The sequence below is a fragment of the Gekko japonicus genome, unplaced genomic scaffold (assembly GCF_001447785.1).
Source record: "Gekko japonicus isolate JY-2015 unplaced genomic scaffold, Gekko_japonicus_V1.1 scaffold65, whole genome shotgun sequence".
Lineage (NCBI taxonomy): Eukaryota > Metazoa > Chordata > Lepidosauria > Squamata > Gekkonidae > Gekko > Gekko japonicus.
Genome location: NW_015165832.1, coordinates 629,903 through 648,793, shown reverse-complemented (window position 1 = coordinate 648,793; position 18,891 = coordinate 629,903). Strand labels below are relative to the sequence as shown.

General features: G+C 43.1%; 1 protein-coding gene across 1 annotated transcript in view; it reads right to left on the bottom strand.

Annotated features, from left to right (window-relative positions):
- ABTB2 (ankyrin repeat and BTB (POZ) domain containing 2) overlaps positions 1-18,891 on the bottom strand; it is a 240,720-nt gene that overhangs the window by 5,875 nt on the left and 215,954 nt on the right. Inside the window, exons 8-15 of the mRNA XM_015410876.1 lie at positions 17,635-17,731; positions 13,317-13,452; positions 10,718-10,944; positions 5,668-5,846; positions 4,540-4,645; positions 4,346-4,448; positions 2,421-2,511; positions 1,018-1,086 (exon numbers count right to left, since the gene is read on the bottom strand). Of these exons, the coding sequence (XP_015266362.1) occupies positions 1,018-1,086; positions 2,421-2,511; positions 4,346-4,448; positions 4,540-4,645; positions 5,668-5,846; positions 10,718-10,944; positions 13,317-13,452; positions 17,635-17,731 (1,008 nt within the window). The remainder of the gene's footprint in view (positions 1-1,017; positions 1,087-2,420; positions 2,512-4,345; positions 4,449-4,539; positions 4,646-5,667; positions 5,847-10,717; positions 10,945-13,316; positions 13,453-17,634; positions 17,732-18,891) is intronic.

Sequence of the window (18,891 nt, the reverse complement as noted above, 5' to 3'; positions counted from 1 at the left end):
CTCATTGTTCAGCCCAAACTGTTTACCATGCCTTAGTGATGCACCTCCTTAGTGATGCACAGATTCCTTCGCTAGCTTCCCATCCTCTTCTGGATCCAGGATGAACTCCTTATCCTTGCCTCTAAAACTCTTGACAAAATAGCTCCCCTCTACTTTTCAACTCTACTTCTTTGTCTTATCTCTCCACTGCACCAGCCGCAAATCCTCAAAAGTATTTTGCATTCTTACATGAGCATCCACTTCTGGTCCACTGCTTTCTATGGAACTCATTTTGTAAACATGATCCCAGTTCTTCCAAAATGCAACTTTTCCAATGGGCCTTTGGCATGACTCCTGAATCCTCATCCCCAATGGTAACCAAATAGTTTTAAGTACATGTACTTACTCACATCTAAGCCATGCTAACTCTGCTTTCCCACTGTCTACTTTAAAATATAAATTTCTTGGAGGACAGGACCAGTAAACCCTTTGAAACTGATAGTACGTTATGAATAACAGCTAACAATGATGCATCCTCAAGTAAGACCCGAGCTACACAGAGATCCATGATGGGTGATTTAGCCACAGAAGTGGTCATAGGTTTGGGGAATGTGACATTTTCATGATCAAAGACGCATCCCCACAATTACTTTAAGTCTGGGGGAGGGATTTAAGCACAAAATAAGATTTTTTTCTCTCTGCCAGGGCTTAAAGCATTGAGAGTAGGTGGGTATTTCTGATTAGGAAATTAGTTTGGGGAGGAGTTTGCTCTGACCTTCCCCACATAATCCCAATTTTCACTCTAAAAATTTAGTATTCCTATTATTATCACTGAGATATAAAGTGCATCGTATACTTACTGCATAAAGCAGTTATATTATTCACTATTTAATTTGGAAATATATTAAATAGGTATGTTTCAAATTATTTGTCAAAGAGTAGACCAATGTGCTGGCAAAGCACCCATTGCTCAATCAGGTGCATCATTAACACTATCCTGAAGCAGCATCATAAATCAAATGAAGAAAATATGCTCACCTCTAAGATATCAGTGGTAGGAATTTCCAAAGATTCTGTTCCTCCATAATATAAATACTGCATCAGCATCTGAAATAGGCATAAAGTCAGCGCAATGAGAAATATGAGCTCACAGGTTTACCTTGGGAAACATGCAAACTCCCATTTTATGTCACTCAGCAACTTGGCTTCTAGTAGATTTTTCCATGATGTAAATTTAAGCAAGTTAAATAGTATGTGCAAATCTATATGTAAACTCTTAGCTATCCAAATTTGGATGATTGACAGGTCTGCCCAGTTAAGTCTGAATGCAAACATAGCAATTACAGCTTATTTCAAGCATAAAATATAGCATCACACTTTTGCAAACTGCAAATAGGAATGTAACTGTAGCTTTAACAGTCCAAGTGCAAATATATTTGACTGACAGATGAACAAAAGGGACAGGAAATAAATTGATTCTTGTGTGCCAGTGTTACAGATGGCCACTTCCAGGCTTCTAGCCCCAACAGATCTAGAAAAAGGGGAAGAACTCTTTCTGACTACAGGATTTCAATGACCCTTCATTTTATTTACATGCCAAAACCAACTCTATTCCCTTTTCATCAAGAATAAGCCACATACAGGGCACGTAAACTTGTAAACATAGGCTTCCAATCATTTGTGTTAATTTAAAATAAAGCCTGAAAGTTTTTCTGACTTTATTCAGACTTAATTTGCTTGAAAGTTATGTCTGGGAACTTTCAGGAGTGTTTGGGGATAGCTTCTGTGACATGGTTTTTGGCCACGCATGCAACTCACACGTCATAGGCAAATAGCAGATCACAGAGCAGTCAACTGCAGCTCTTATGAGCATGGTAACTGCAAAAATTTGAAAGCAAGAAATTGCAAGTAGATAAATAGGTACCACTTCGGTGGGAAGGTAACAGCGTTCCGTGCGCCTCGGTGTTTAGTCATGCCGGCCACATGACCACGGAAACGTCTTCGAACAGTGCTGGCTCTTCGGCTTTGAAACGGAGATGAGCACCGCAACCCTAGAGTCGGACTCGACTGGCTTTCGAGCAAGGGAACCTTTACCTTTACCTACCTAAGGCCAAATTCCTCAAAAGGTTAGTGATCCACGACCAGATCCTCTAACATATAATCCAGACTTTAAAAATGGTGATGGCAGTTGGGGCTATGGCTTGGGAAAACAGGTTTTTTAAAAATAATAAAATTCCCCTCATCCATTTACCTGGGCTACTTTTCAGCCCTTGTTGGGGGGGGGGGTAAAAAAGCAAAAGCAGGTGACCCTATCTGGCATGCATGCACCTTCCCCCTTTGCCTGAAAGCGGCTACACATCAAACACCTTTCAGCAAGATGTTTGAATCAGGTCCCATTACAGCTTTAGACAACGGAAAGAATGACAGTGTGTTAGACATACCTTGAAGATATTGTATTTCATATCGCTAATTTCCACAGTCTTACTACCTTGGCTGTCTTGTTCTGTTTTATTGGCCATCAGTGTCTTAAATCTGTAAAAACAGAAGATTTCCACAGGGAGCTTTTAAATTTACATTCATGTTCAGATTATTTTTCAACTCTTAAAGGAAAAACGGGTCCTTCCATTGTACAGGTCTTATTGTCGCCTCTTTTCAACAGATGCTCTATGCGTTTAACAGCAGCCTTTCAGGCAGAAATTAAATAGGTGCAGTCTACCACTGTGGAAATACAGTAAGGGAAAGCGTTCCACTCAGAGAAGCTGAGACCCACCATACAGCCCCAGACAAAACTGCGCCTGCCTTCACTCAGAACAACATACACAATATATGCTTGAGTAGAACAGATGTGCTTCTAGTATCCCCCCCTGCCAGTGGCACAATGCCTGGCTCTTCAAAACTACAGTGTGGCCTGAACCCCTGGAATTTGGTACCACAGCTCCTTCTTGCTGGCCCTCTACTTGGATTCAGACAAAGCCATGGTTTGCTACCATTCAGCAATCACTTGCTTTCAACAACTGAGTGACTGAGAGCTGGTTTGGACTTAACACTGGAGCCATAATGTAGGAACAGGAAGCAGACTGCAGGCCCCCCCCCCAACACACACTTTTGCCCTCCACTTTTTATTTCTCCCTGCCTCCCTCAACCCTGTTTGGGTTTACTGGCAATATTCTCCAACCTGGGTTAAAACGAAACAGAGTACACTTCTAACTCACAAATTTCTAAAAATGAAAAAGCATACTGAGTTTCCTTTAAACCCAACATAACCGTTAGAAAACGAAGTGGAAGAAGATGAGAAAAATCATGTGTGTGAAATCCCACCAACTAGGCATAAACCCTCATGTAAGTTAAATAGGAACAGGGGCTGAGAAGCATCTAGTTCTACTGAATGTAGAAATGCTTTCTCAAAAATCCAGAACTAGGGTTGCCAGCTCTGGGTTGGGAAATTCCTGGAGATTTTGGGGGTGGAGGCGAGTCAGGGTTTGGGGAGGAGAGGGTCCTCATCAGTGTATAATGCAATTTTCTCCCGGGGAACTGATCTCTGTAGCCTGGAGAGCAGACATAATTCCAGGAGATCTCCAGCTGTCACCTGGAGGTTGGCAGCCCTATCATGAACACTAGATCTTGGGGCTAAAGTTCACTCACAAATCCTTGTAATGATAGAATCTTCTATGTATGTTTATTTTGATCCACATAGGTGGTTTGCAACACTGAAAACCTAACACTAGAAAGCCCCTAAAAGTCCAAAACTGAAGCCTACCAAAAAGAGAAATGTCATAATTCAAATTCACACTCAGCCATCAATCTTGGTATGTTGACCCCCCAAAAGTTATCTGAAAGCTGTTTTAGCCTCTCATGTAAAACCAAGAGGGGATTGAACTACAGGTTACAGACCTCTGTAAAGAACATTTCCCTGAACTTTCAGTCCCTTCAAAACAACATAAGTAATGAAATTAAAAATATTAAAAGTAAAGTAGATGTATTTAATTGTATCCAGGTTTGGGTGTCCTGCCAAGTCAAAATTGCTTTTAAAAGGGTGTTCTGTCTCTGTTTTGCTTTTAAAAGGGTGTTCTGACTATCTGCAGTTGTGAGAAACTAAAATGGTGATTGTTTCTATGCGGGAAGGACTCATTGGGTTGGATCCATGCTAACATTTCTGCAGGTGCAAGGACTTCTATCTATGGAGCCCAATTTTCTCACCTTCCCCATTCTGTAGGAGCTCAAAATGCCCCCAACAGAAGTGAAAATCATACTGCATGGTTGGAAGTCCTTGCACCTGTGGAATCATTAATTTGGATCTGAGTCACTGATTCTCCTTTCAGTGACACCACAAAGGTGCCCTGTGGCACTTCCAGAGTAAGAATCTCACCTGTTTGAAGCAGTAACCAAGAGAACTTTGTGTGCATAAAATAGTTTTCCTTCCACTAGAAAAGTAACATCGGACATATCTTTGTTATTTAAAAAGTGAGGATCTGGAATGGGGGAAAAACGAAAATGAGTTTTAATAACAAAACAAAAACAACAGTCTCAAAGCCTGTAGTGAGGAATGTTTTAGCATCTTACCTAGCCGGGCTGGTAGGGTCTTTCTGATTTCAGGAATGCTGGGGATGGGGCTGTTTCCATAGCAGTGGGCGAAAATAGTGGCAAGCTGCATGTTGATAGACTCGTTCTGAAAAGAAGAATGAATGACGATACGATGTTCAAAAGGGCCAAGCTTTGGGAGGCGAAAGTACTGGCTTCTTTACAAGTTATACAGAAATGGATGACAGGAAGCTAAAATTTAGCTTTCTGAAGAAAACAGTTCAAAGTTTGCGTATGGGAATAATTTTTAAACCTAGCCACAAATCCTCAGTATCCTGCTAAGAAAAGCAGCTTCAAACACCGCTACTCCTTCTGCACGTGGAAGCAGCTTCCAAGTACATAGCCAATGCACAGAAAATTTCCTCAGAATCTAGAGCCTGTTGAACTGGTTGGAAGTTTGGGTTTTTTTGGTAATGTATATGGGGACATGAACTCATCCAGGAGTGATTCAGGTGGGTAGCTGTGTTGGTCTGAAGCAACAGAATAAAATTCGAGTCCAGTGGCACCTTTAAAACCAACAAAGTTTTATTCAAGGTAGTGTGCATGCACACAAAAGCTTATACCTTGAATAAAACTTTGTTGGTTTTAAAGGTGCCACTGGACTCGAATTTTGTTCTTGTCTGGGAGTGGTAATTGTCCAGAGCAAGTAGTTTTGCATGTCTAGAGCTGGACTGGAGCCAGGGCCTTAGTCAAGCAAAGCTACTAGTTAGTTCTGTAAAGTATAATGTAGGCATTTCAGTTTTAGCAAACTGCATGCAGTATACTCACAAACCCGTGCGGACAGGGTTATAGCAATCCTTCCCTCACTTCTCCTCCCTTTGAGAAGCAAACTCTCTCAATCCCAAGTGTCAAGTTACTGCAAATTATCTAAATTCCCATTAGAATGAGGGTGTGCTAGGAAGGAGTTGTCCTTAAGCGCTTTTCCTTCTGAGGCCTGCCAATGTTGCACTAAAACTGCAGTTATGGTGATCCCTGCATCCATAATTAATTGGCATCCCCATGCAGTTTACACTAATTTTTGCTGAGCATATATAGAGCTTTGGAAACAAATGAAGAGATTTCCTTGCACCAAGTCATGGATATTTGCATAGAATGGTAGAATAAGATTACTTTGCTGGTTCTGAGGATATCAAACATGAGCTGCAGTCCATCATTAACCAGCTCCTCATTGTACTCTTCTTCCTTAATGGTGACAAATTCACGCAAGAGGTTCTGTACCACTGAGTAACGAGACTGATAAAAAGTTGTCCGCAGTGACTCAATCCACACGTGGAGCTTCCATGGGATTCCTGGGGTCATTGGAAGACAAAAGGGGGGGGGAGCTGCTTAACTTATTGACAAGTCTGTGGATGAACAATGGTAAAAATAAAGGAAGAAGCTGCTTTTCTGCGTCAAGCCAATTTGCAACAACTATAGTTTTTGGGGACCCCCCCCCCGGTATGCTTATTTAAATTGTCACTGAAACCTCCACTGAGGACAAAGCAGGGGAACACACAGGTTATGATGGATATAGGCATTCCATGTTTGCCCACAACACCTGATAATTGGAGGAATATTGCCTCTGAATTGGTGTTTCTGTTTTTATATATCAGTGTAAGATGAAGGGACTCACAGAGCGGGAAGAGTATAATGTCTTTTTTATACCTTTAGTGTTGTGGGATGGTTACCACTTGCATAATTTTCTCACACTGCTCCTGGTAATGACTGCAACTCCATTTATGCAATAAGTATGTACCGTACTGGCCTTACAAACCCTAATTGGTACATAACCATGTGATGGGCCCTGACTACTGTTGCAGACATTATCAGCAGTGGTGTGAGACAAAACAGAGGACATTTATCCATAATGTCACTCTAGGTAATGCATATCAGGGCATACCTCAACCCATTCTATAAGGCAGGATTGTGTGCTATAAACGCCAAACAGGCCTTCCCAGAACAGTGTTTTCTGAGCAAATATTTCTAGATGCCTCAAACATATGAGTTTTGCCACACACTACTAACAATCAGGACGTTGACTCAAAAGCTCTCTTTTTTAAAATGGTATTTCAGGGTGGCGGGAGGGGGCTTTCTAATGCAGTTCTGCACAAAATATGCAGTTCCTCATCAGGTTTGTGTGATTCTAAAGATAAATTTGAACAGTTCTGAACGAGCAGTCAAAGAAAGAAAGACAAATATAGTACAAGTTTGTTTATTATTCTGCTGTAACCCTCAAAATGTCTGGGCTTGGGATATCAACTGACATGGCCATGGTTATTCACAGGACTATTTTTGGGCAGGAAGGCACAGGAACAGAGTTCCGGCTGGCTCCCAAGTTGGCCACGCCCAGCAGGAACTCATTAGCATAATAGGCCACACCCAACAGCAGAAACTCATTAGGATTGGTTACATTAGGGGTGTGTGGCCTAACATGCAAAGGAGTTCCTGCTACAAAAAAAGCCCTGGGTTTTGACAACAAAGTAAGAAGCACAAGGTGGGTGTGGCTGGATGGCCACACTTCTGGTAACATGGGGGTGTGGCCTAATATGATAATGAGCGGTGTGGTCAGGGGGTGTGGCCTAATATGCTAATGCGTTCCTGCTGCTGGATGTGGCCTGTTATGCTAATGAGTTCCTGCAGTAGTAGGGAGGGAAATGCATCTGGCATGTGTGATCAGAGGCCCTTTCCTGCTTGAAAAGTTCTAGTGAATGTTAATGCAGGAGGGGGTAGGGATGGCTGTGATCAGTCACTGGGAGGAAGAAGTGGGGCATGTCCCAGAGCACGTCCACTCACACCCAAGGGAATGCGCAGTGGTGCTGGAGCAGCAGCTAAAATGTAAGTGAATGGAGGAGCACTTGCTAACATCCTACCAACTTTATCAGCCACCACAACACAGCTTTTAAATTTCCTTAGGACCCCCCCCCAAAAAAACCCTTGTTTGCTTTCATGGTGACTAGATGCAGACTAAATCTTGTTGTTTTAAGAGGTGTGTATAGAAGGGAATTTTGGCTAATACAGCTTGTCAGCTGGGGGTGATAAAAGTGGAAACTGCAAACGTTCCCTCTTCTACACAATTGCTGAAAGTACAAAATATCCATCTTCCTTTGCCCCTGGTCAAAAAGCTAGAACCTGTTATCTAGGATACTCAATTTTAATTCAAAAGGGCATTTGTATAAAATTGTAGATGTTCTCCAGTACAAGAAACTGTTGAGCAAAAATGAGATTGTGATGAGATGCTAATTCAGTGCTATCGGTTTTTGTTCTGTCAAGCTCTAGTGCTCAACAAATGTACTTTTCAAGGTTTTCAGCCTTCCTCCCCTGAAGATGAAAGAAAGGAGCTACCAGAAATTCTAAGAACTAATTTTAAAGAATATTTATATATGTGTGCCCAGGCAATTCTGAAAGTCAATCTTGATTTCAGGAAGACTGTGTTAATGCCAAAGATAGATTTCTCATTTATTTCCTGCCAAAGGTTTATACAATGAGTGAAATTCAGTTAACCTGCCTTACGGGTTGGGTAAAAAGAAATCATAGCACAGGCAGGCTGTTGCAATTCCATTCATTACAACACTATTCACGCATTTTTCTTGTAATAAATTCTTGCTGCAGCCAAAAAACTTTCATATGAATCAGGTTATGGACAGGTATAAAGGGATTTCCAGAAACATTGAATCTGTGCTTACTTATTTAGTATATTTTCTTGTATTGTGAACAATATGCTAACAAATGATACACAATGAAAAATAGGGGGGTTACTATGAAAAAGAAGAAATGCAGGCAATTTTTTTAAAGAAGGCATGTTTGTTGTACTAGTGTTTTTGGAAAGGCCATAAGTGTAAAATTCTGAACCACACAACAGCAGTTCCATGAATCTCGGCAAATTCCTGTAGCTATATTACCTATTCATATGTTGCAGTGAACATACCACCTTCATGTATATGTGTACCCCTGTTTGTAAGAAACAGCCAATGTGTGCTCATTGGGTACCAGTTCTTAGATAAATGTGCAGTAACATGAGAATTAGACCTTTTATTTTTCTTTGTTTTAAATGACATTAGTATTGTTGGGAATAAGAATAGGCACAACTCAATTTAATGAGAAAGGTTCTACAGTTCATTACGTTTCAAGTCATGGGTTATGCCATGATCTTACATGGGTTCATCAGTAAAATCATTCCTTTATTATTGTTGTTGGTTAGAATGTATAAAAGAATGACTAAGCCAAGGGAGAGAGAAGATAGTGAGTTGGACATAAAGAAAAAATATCAAGAGGGAGCATAAGAAAGATGAGAACATATCATTTAAAAATTTTACATGGGTCCCACCACCAAAGATGAGTTGCTGCTGTGAGGACCTGAATCTACACTGTCCAACACTGCATGGAAAAAGTCAAGCAGGACCTCTTTCTTGTCATCCATCAGGAAACCCAAACAGATACTGATCTTTTCCATTAACTCTCGGAAATCTAGCAATCATGGATGAGCTAATATAAGGTTAGCACAGGATATAATTATTTACTCTTGCTAATATGTTGTGCTATTGTGCTTCATAACTTGACTTGAATCATGAATTTTATTAGGCATATAAAAAATCAAGGGTGCACTACACATAGAGTGTAGGTGTGTTCACAGTAACTTGTGAACAGTGATACTATCTCAACATGAACCATATCCAAGGACACAGAGAAGTCTTACAAAATCAATGGGGTGAAAATGACTTTAGCAGCATAGAAATGACACCTTATCTGTTCATTGATGGTCTAGTACCATTACAGTGCAGTCCTAAGCAGAATCAGACCTTCTAAACCCATTGAGTTCAGTGACTTTAGAAGGATATAACTCTGCTTAGGACTGCAGTATAGGGTTGCCAGGTCTCATCTTCTCCCTGAAGAGGCAAAATTGCCTCTTGCAAGGCAGGAGCCGGCTGCCCCCCACTTAGAAAGAGTGGGTGCCAGGTACTCCTGACTTGCAAGATGGGAACTCGCTTCTTGCAAGGCAGGAGCTGGCAGCCCCCACTCAGAAAGAGCAGGTGCCCAGTGCTCCTGCCTTGTAAGAAGCAAAATCACCTCTTGCAAGAAAGAGACGGCTGCCATCCACTTGGAAAGAGCTGGCACTGGGTGCTCCTGCCCTGCAAGAGGTGAACTAGCCTCTTGCAAGGCAGGAGCTGGTGGCCCCTGCCTGCCCTGAAAGCAGCAGATTTGCCGCTTGCAGGGCAGGTGCATGTGGTGCCCACCAATGTTCCCTCTAATCTGTGGAGTTTTGTGAACAAAAATTCTACTTTGTGAGCTGCTGGCATTAAAGCTGTGAGTGAGCAATTTGGCTACTGCATAAATTAGTTTGCTCTGAAGCCATCCTTCCTGAGCTAAGACAAATATGTGTGAGCTGCAGGCTAAAAAACTGTGAGCTAGCTCACACTAACTCAGCTTAGAGGGAACACTGGTGCCCACCCTTTTCAAGTGGGGCTGCAGACAACTGTTGGAGGTGGGGTTCCTCCACTGGCCAGCTGATGGCTGTCGGGGGGGGGGGAAATCCCCGCCCACACCTGGGGACTGGCATCCCTACTGCAGTGTCAAGCACTTAAAATGCCATATCATGATTGTGGGACACCCGGATGAAAAAATGTTAGCGTACTCAAACACTGCAGATAAAGTCTGGTTTTAAAGAAACCAAAGTTTGTTGTCATATCTGAATCGAGTCACTTTGAAACATGGCAGGTTTTTTCCCCTTGCCTACAAATTAGGACGAGGGGGTCTCATCTCTTTGCACAAAGGGAGGGGCCATGGAACACACAACCCAAGGATAAACTAGGCCTGCTAGAATTTGTTCTTAGCATGTGAATTTGGCATTGTTAATTTGCCTTTCTCTCTTTTGCAATGGTTCGGTGAAAACTAATTTGACTGCATTAGGAGTACTTCCTACATCACAATTTGTGAAAAGGATTCCTGCAAGTCACTCGCCTGACTTAGCAAATGTTTTCAGGGTGCCCCCTACCTCTGAGTCAGACATGTGTACCATAAGTCTCCAGTGTTTTTCCTGCTAATGTATGTGTCTGAGGTGGTCTAAATGCACTAAGTGTCTCAAAAGGAAGTTTACAGACTGAGGAGTGACTCATGGGCGACCCCCATGTCTTGAGATTGTAAGCTAGATGGCAGCACTTGTTGTTCAGTAAAGATTCCCTCTTACCGAGTTGTCTGAGCTCCATTGTGATATCAACATAGCCATGCTCGGCGCTGTAATACATGGCTTCCTGCAAAGCCTTCATCCTGGTTTTACACAGCTTGACTTGGCCCTCATTGGAGCTTCCCTGGCTGGAAGTATCACTTTCTACGCCTTCTGCTAAAATCTCTAGCAGTGAGAGAACATCTCCTTTTGACTGCTGTGGCTGGGTCAGTAGCTTGCGTAGAACATTTCTGTAAAAGAAAAGCAACAGCTATTATTAATTAGTAAAATGTTGCCAGAAAGTGTAAAAAAGCGTATTCCAGGATATTCTCACAGTCCAGGTTAGTAAACCTTTAGTGCAGGCATCCCCAACCTTTTTGAGCCTGGCGGGATCTTTGGAGTTCTGACACAAGGTGGTTGGTGCAAGCAAAAAATGGCTGCTGCAGGAGGAGGAGCCAATCACAAAATGTCAGAGAGCAAGATTATGTATAACTTTAGTAACAACTCTTTAACCCTTGGGGAACCTGATTTGGATGGAAAGGTGGCATAGAAATGTTTTAAATAAACATTTCAGGATATGCTCCGTTTAACAAAGCCAATTGAATCCCAGTGGCCTATAAGAAGCTCTGCTGGGCAAAAGCCCCATCTGGCTCTGCCCACTTTCTAGAAACACTTGGTGGGTTCTAGGAAAGATGTCAATGGGTGCTATGGGCAACCTGTTGGGGTCTCCTGCTCTAGTGCCAGAAAAGTGTTTTTAAAAACCCAAGGAGTCTTTGTATGCCAGCAAGATAAATTATGGGTAAAAGCAGAGTTCAACATCAAATACTTTTGAGTATCTGCAGGTGTGTTTTATCACCATTTGGTAGCACTGCCTGCATAATATCCATAGGAATCCTGGTCATACCAGTTCACCCAATCCAACACTGGCCCCTGGAGACAAGGAGAAACAGGCAGAAAAGGTAACCTGATGCAAGAAGGAAGAATGGAACGATACTGCCCTGTGTGGGTTATCCCACCAAAGAGCCGATCTCAAGGAATGGACTAGCCACATACTTCTGAGATGTGTCTCTATGCAGGAGTAAGGTCTATAATTATTTTGTGATGGAATAAATAACTAACACCTCCTTATTTAGGGACACAGCAAGATGGGTAGCCGTGTTTGTCTGTCTGTAGCTGTAGACAAGAGTAGGAGTCCAGTAGCACCTTAAAGACTTAACAAAATTTAAGGTACTAGCGGGCTCCTGCTCTTTTCTACTCCTTATTTAGGGGTTATTGCATTTAATCTCTGTAACAGCTCTTTTGGGTTGAGAGATACTGATTGATCTAAGGAAACAGATGCATAAATATCAAAACCTAAGTCTGCCTCGTTCAATGCCAACAATTTATTGACAGCACCACAACAACTCCCACACAGTCATGCCAACTTTTATTGATTGTGACATTACTGCTTGGTGGTGCCCTCTTTGTACCCAGCATGGTGATTTACATTTGCCTTGGCCCTTCCTGGCAAGTTTTTCACAAAAGAATAGTTATCTCCCATGAAATAAGGAACCTACCAACAGAAGATGTCATCATGGAAGTATTAAAAGGCAATAATCGATGATGACAGCATCTACCTCATTTAGTCCCAGTATTTCCTAATACCTCAGGGGTCAACAAGACAAAAGATTCGTAGTCACATCTGAGTTCCTTATGTTTAAAAGGAGCCACAAGGTAGAGCGGGGAAAGCAGATTTCAGCCATGATGTTGGAACACAGTGTGTGTGGAGATATCTGTTAACCCTTTTTCCCATTGTGTTTCTTGAATAGAAACTGTCCCTTCAGCAGCTATTTGCCCCAGTGGAGGAAAAAGACAGATTTCCTGTCTTTCCCCCCAAAGGTCTAATAGCAAGCATGCTTCCAATGAAAAAAAAAAGAAAAAAAAAGTAAATTTATTGTTTGTGATAGCGATACTGTGTAAAATCTGCCACCTTAAATTGCACCTCATGCCACTTCCACATTCAACTTCAAAGTTTGCTGATACAGTGTTGTGAAGGGCAGACCTCTCCCTTCTTTTTGTTACTTCTGTATCCTTACTGTCCGTTTATGTTAGACTGTGAGTCTGTGTGAGCAAGTTTTGCATCAACTTACCTGCAGTAATGTGAACCAAACAACAAACATTATGATTCTTACTGTCAAGACTGCTGGCAAGGGAGTGTTATGCAGTAACAAAAACACACATCACTGCACCTTAACTATGAATGAACAAACAGCACTTATGTCATGGTAGCCATGCCTGGAAGTTACCCAGACAATATCACAGTTGCATCTTGCACTACATCCTTGGAGGGGATGTGTTCAAAGGCCAGCTGCAAGTGGTTCAAGGGAAGCTTCAAGGCAGTTAGAGGCTTCTGAAGTAGGACAGGCAAAAGCAAGAACTAAAAGACTGTTGGAGCCTGTTGGAGCCGTCTTGCCCTAGAGACCAGCTGCCATATATACAGAAGCTGCAGAATAGTGGTTTTTTTTAAGTCTAAGGTGAGTCCCTAGATTCCCTCCCTCCTCCATTAGGAGACAACAGGAAAAGGTCTCCAGGGAGATCAGAGGTGAGGCACCTTACAGTCAGCGGATCAAAGGAAGAGGCTTACCTATGCCCATGTGCGGCAGCATGGCTAAAGCAGTTCATGTCTTCATGAAGTGATGAGGATATCCCATTCGCTTCAAGCATACTTAGGAGTGGATCTGCTCCCCTGACCAACAACAAGCTGACTAACTCATAGTTACCTAGAAAAACAATTGACAGAAAGCAAGGATGCTTCTTATATACTTAAAAGATGTAACAGAGCAACTGGCCATTCATTCATTTATTGACACATTCGTTTATAAAGATTATTTCCCTTTTCCCATTCTAAAGCAGCATGCAGGCTTGCCAAGTCCTCTTCACTGTGACGGTAGGTTCTTGTATCTGAAAAGCAGCCTGCTAGGAAGGAATGTGGGTGGGCCCGGGGTGGTGGTGGCGGTGGTGAATTCAGCTCCACTGGTTCACAGAAGATCAGCTCAAGAGTTCCAGGTTTCTTCTGCCAAGTAGGTGTGCCTACCTGTACTTGCTCTTGCTTTTGCTGCAAAGGCCTTCCTTCTCTTTCTGACCACCTCCCAGAGTCACCTGCGGCTCGAACTAGGTAGTAGGGCCACCTTAGTGCCATTAGAAAAGGTGTATCCAATTAAGGGGTGCCTTCATGGCTGTTGAACACTGGAGAAGGGGAGCATAGACGCGACTTGCATAGCGGTTCTCTGGGAGAACTATTGCTATGGGTAATGATTGGCACTGAAGGGGGAAGGAGATGGGGTGCCTCTACCAGATGGCAGCAGGCGAAAGCAACGGAGCTGCTGGGACACCTGCTGCAGCACTATGCCAGCAAATGGCTGCTGAATGGATAGCAGTGCCTGGCATGTTACAAAGGGTGACATCATACGCAAGCAGCCCTGGTGTCTCCATCGTCACCCTCTGGTAGAGGCACTAAATCCCCCCCCACCTGCAAACCATCACACCAGCCCCCCCCGAAAGGGCATCTCTTATGTCACTCATCCCTCTGTGCAGCACTTCTTCCCAATCTAGTCAACCTACCCCAGTCCCTTTCCTTCTTTTTCCTGCTTTTGGTGCTCATGCTCTTTGCCATGGCACCCTCCTCCTTCAGTTCTCATCCCCATTTGCTGCTTGCTCCCCTCCTTGCCCCCACTTTTCCAGCTCTCTCTGAAACTGCTTGTTCAGAAAACAGTCATCTTACACAACCCTTTATGCTTTCTTCTCTCTGAAACCTGGCTTCTCCTCCCCTGGCACTGCCAGAGCATTGCTGTCTTCTGTTTCGAGGTCCCTCCTTCTTCCACACACCTTACACTAATGAGCATGTTGGCAGTGATTATATTCCTCTTTTTGAATTGTGCAAGTTTCAATCCCTGCCCGAACCTCCACCCAAGAGCTTCTCAGTCTCTAAACTTCTGCTGTCTCCCCCGTACTGCTATCATTTATGACTCCACCTCCCAACTCACTCACTTAACTATTATTTTAGACGTTGATGCATGGATCACTTCTTCTTCTCTGACAAGCAAAACCAGTGCCTTCATGATATTAACAAAGGTTTGCTACTATACTACTCTTAAATACATTCTGGCACCAAACAGGATAGGGATGAGAAGGCCTGGAGATCAAGAAGTAAAAATGAGGTTGGGGGGGACACAGACAAATTAGGTGAAGGGAGACAGAAATGAATGTGAAACGTGTGGAAAGGAGGGAGAGAAATTAAGAGAGGGAAAGGTTGTTTTAGCTTGCTGCAACACTAACTACTGCTTTGCAAGATCTGGCTGAGCTGGGTGCAAGGAAAGGAAGTGAAAAGGGCTGAACTATTAGAGAAAATGATCTGCAGGCTGGCAATTACTGTAGCAGCTACCAGCATGCTGGCTTGGTTGTATGATCTGTTAAGCAAGTTTGCTTCAGTCTTGGAGAAAGGGAAGTCTAGCTGATCATAGAGTGCATTTTGCTATGCTAAGACTTCCATACACCCCTAATGGCTGCAGTCAGAACTGCATTTTAAAAAGATGTACAGCTGGACACAGCATGACGCTGGCTTCAAGGGCTCCCTTCAAGGGCCTTCCTCAAACTGCACCTGGGGTGCGGCACACACCCCTCCCCACCCTTGGTACGCCACTGGTCTACACTATTATAAAAAAACCAGACTGATCTCTTCATATACCTCCCAACAACCACACAATTCCTCTTTTACCATTTGCTTTCAAACTAAGAGTATGCTGTCGACTTTCTTTTCTCCAAGTCCTCTCTTGATCCTCTGCTATCTGGCTCTTTTCCTCTGTATTCCACTGATGATTTCCTTGTTGCCAAATCCAAAATATTTCATCCTTCTCCTTGATTTCTTTGCTGTGTTTGATGCAGTTGAACATTCTCTGTTTCTTGACTTCATTTGCATTACAGGTTTCTTTGGCTTTGCCCTCAACTGATTCTCTTCCTACCTGTCTAGTCACTCAAATGTTCCACAAGGGAAGCTATTTTTCCATTTCCCTTCTCTTGAAGTTTCCTAGAAATATGTCCTTGTCCCCCTACATCATGTCTTCAAGTGGCCTCCTGAAATCCCATGGTTTTCCGTGCTACCTGAATGCTGATGAAGCCCAGCTCTATTCCTCTATCTCTGTAGTGTCTACCTCCATGTAATCCAGTATATCCCCTTGGATGCCTCCCTGCCACCTCAAACTCCATATTAAACTGATCTTCACACCCTTCCTTCAAAACCCAACTCTTCTCATTTACTCTCCATACCCATTAACTATCCATGCTATGAAACAGGCATGCACTCTCAGCTTTATTTTTGTCTCTTCTTTGCCACTTATATTGAGTTTTGTCTGTTCACGCCACTTTTTCCTACCTTGACTAAACTGAAAAAACTGTGCCTTTTCAGTGAAAATTTTGGATCATACTCTTGGCACCCCCTGCCTTGATTTTGGCACCCTCCCTGCTCTCTGGCCTGCTACTGTTGCACCTCTGCTCCCTCATCTCTGTCCCGAATTCTGTGAACAAATCAGCCACTTGTCACATTGCTCTAATCTTGTGACAACCTCCTGCAATGGCTTCCGGAGTGAAAATGCTTAATTCTTTATCTTTCCAAGCCCTCCATGGCCTTGCCCTCCCTAGTGCTCTGCTCCCATCTTCTGATATTTCTTTTCCTTCATGCAGAGTCTCCGTTCCTCCAGTTCTATCACTCTCCGCTACCAAAGATCACCTGCTTCCTCACTGATTCTGCCCTGTCTCCCTTGCCCTTCATGCTTGAATGGTTCTCACAATACCTATGTGATGACGCAACTCTCTGGTTTTTTCAAATCCTGCCTCAAAAACCATCTTTTCCATGGAGCTACTGGCACAACAATTTAGTCCCCATCCCACTCCAGACTTGGAACAAATGGGTATTCTTCTTGTGTATATTCTTCCTTTGCCTTGGCTAACCTCTTTTTTCTTTGTTGTATTTTCTGCATTATATTTTCAATAGTAAGCTCTTTGAGTCAGGGATCCATATTCTTGTATTCTATAACTCACCACAAAAATTCATGGCAGTATGTAAGCAAGCACATAAATAACATGGCTTTGCCTTAAACATGTCAGGGTCTACCTTCTTTTTATTCTTCTCTGCTCAATGTGGAGGCAGAGGGTTTTCGGCAGGTTGAGGGGGAAGGTACAAACAGAACAGGGCACAAGCACTGTGTGAGCCCTCACTACATGTACAAGATGACATACACTCTAGATACATACTTTTGTATGCTGACATACCTGATTTCCCTAATCCTTCCCTTTTAGTCAAGGAGGAAAGAATCACAGAAATCAGGCATTTGGGCATACATCTGGAGTGCACATTACCTTAAATGTGTAGGGTAGGTTGCACACACAGTGCAACTTTGTTTTTTTCCCTCTTCTTTCAGAAGGTATGACTTAAAGGGCAAGAGATGAAATGTTCTTAGCCCATGGCTTGTAGCTCGGGGCCTACAATAGCCAGCCTACTGCATTAGGACCCACGCAAGGTGTATTCATTTTCTTTGTATGTCTTATTTCTTTAAGTTACATTTCTGTAAGCAGCTTTGGGTCCCTTTGGGAGGAAAGTGGAATAGAAATGAACTAATAAATAGATAACATAGTTACAGTGTCCCACTGGACTCTCATCAACAATATTGTGAAAACCATTAGTGTGAAATAATGGGGGGGGGGGGAGAACCCAGATATATTTGGGCAGTTTTGAACATATTGTTCCTTCTCGCTTAGTGTGCTTGGACACCTTGAAATCAGGCTGCACATAAAAGGATGTTTCAGACAATTAGATGTAATACTGAGGGTCTGTTCTCTTCTGCAGAAGAAACTCCTGCTTTCTTTTTCAGTTTCTGGGGAGTGAAAATTCAATGCTTGTTCAGACTTGCCTGCTGCTGAAGCCAGCTGGAGTGGAGTCTCAGCGTAGTTGTCTTCTCCACTGTTCACAGCAGAGCCCTCAACATGGGCTCCTGCATCCAGCAGCAGCTGCAAAAATCACAGCAACAACAAACATGTCAAAATGGAGCAGCCAGCAAGAACCGATATGTTCTGGTGGGAAGCCAAATTTATAGCACGCCCCCTTATTTTTACTTATTTTTCCTCCTTTCTTGTGAACTATTTAAACATTTTAAAAACATTTAAACTCTAAGAGACACTCTTGCTTTTTAAGATGCATGGAAGTGAACCATCAGAAGGACAATACATCCATCTGCTTACAAGACAAGATGGCAGCAAGGAAGTGTCTTGGAAGGGTTCCTGGAAATGATAAACCAGCTTTAAAGTAACTACACCTGTCCTCCCCGCCTGCTACCATACTTGAAACATCCTCTCCAACCATTCTCCACTCAAATTTTTCCTCAAAACCTACCTCTTTGGTGAAGCTTTTCACTTAACTGCCTCACCTCTAACTGTAACCAGCACGTCTTATGTGCTTACACTTGTTCATTTCCCCCCCAGACTCTCCCTCCCTTCCTTCTTATCTTCTCTTCACTGTTGAATTTGAATCACTAGTTTCTTAGGAGCAGAAATCTGTTGTTATTGGTATCTTATGAGACTCTGCAAATCGATGTCACGGTGTACAGATAATCATATATATATAATTCTCTTGACATGTTGGCCATCTCCAGCTCTCCCATTGGCTGTGCTGTGCGCTCCATCAGCCATTGGCCCATCAACCACCACTCAAGAGTAATTGAGTGCCATTGGCTGGGTGCTAGGTCCACTTCTCTTCCCCGCCCACTGCCACAGTTCCCTGTCAGAATAACTGCCAAACGGCTGTCTCTCCTGATGAAGATACTTCTCCTGCTTGGCTCCTGTGGGACTAACTTTTCCCTGAAGTTAGTACTTCAGAGCAGGACATGCCAGACCCAGGTTTTTATTGTGGAAGTGGACTGGGTGATTTCAGACCAGTCACTGACTTTCAGTGTAACCCTCTCCCCCACCCACTGCCAGCTTGGCCACTTTTCTGTCAGAATAAAATATGAAAATGGCTATCTCTCCTGCTTGGTTCTGCCATGGCTGGCTGGCTACTGAGGTGGGCCAGCGGCCATCAAACCATTCTCTTCAATCCCCTGCTGTGCAGCTGACTTCCCCCAGGTGGGGGACTTCCTCCAGGTGGGACCTGGAGACCTCCCACTGTTACAATT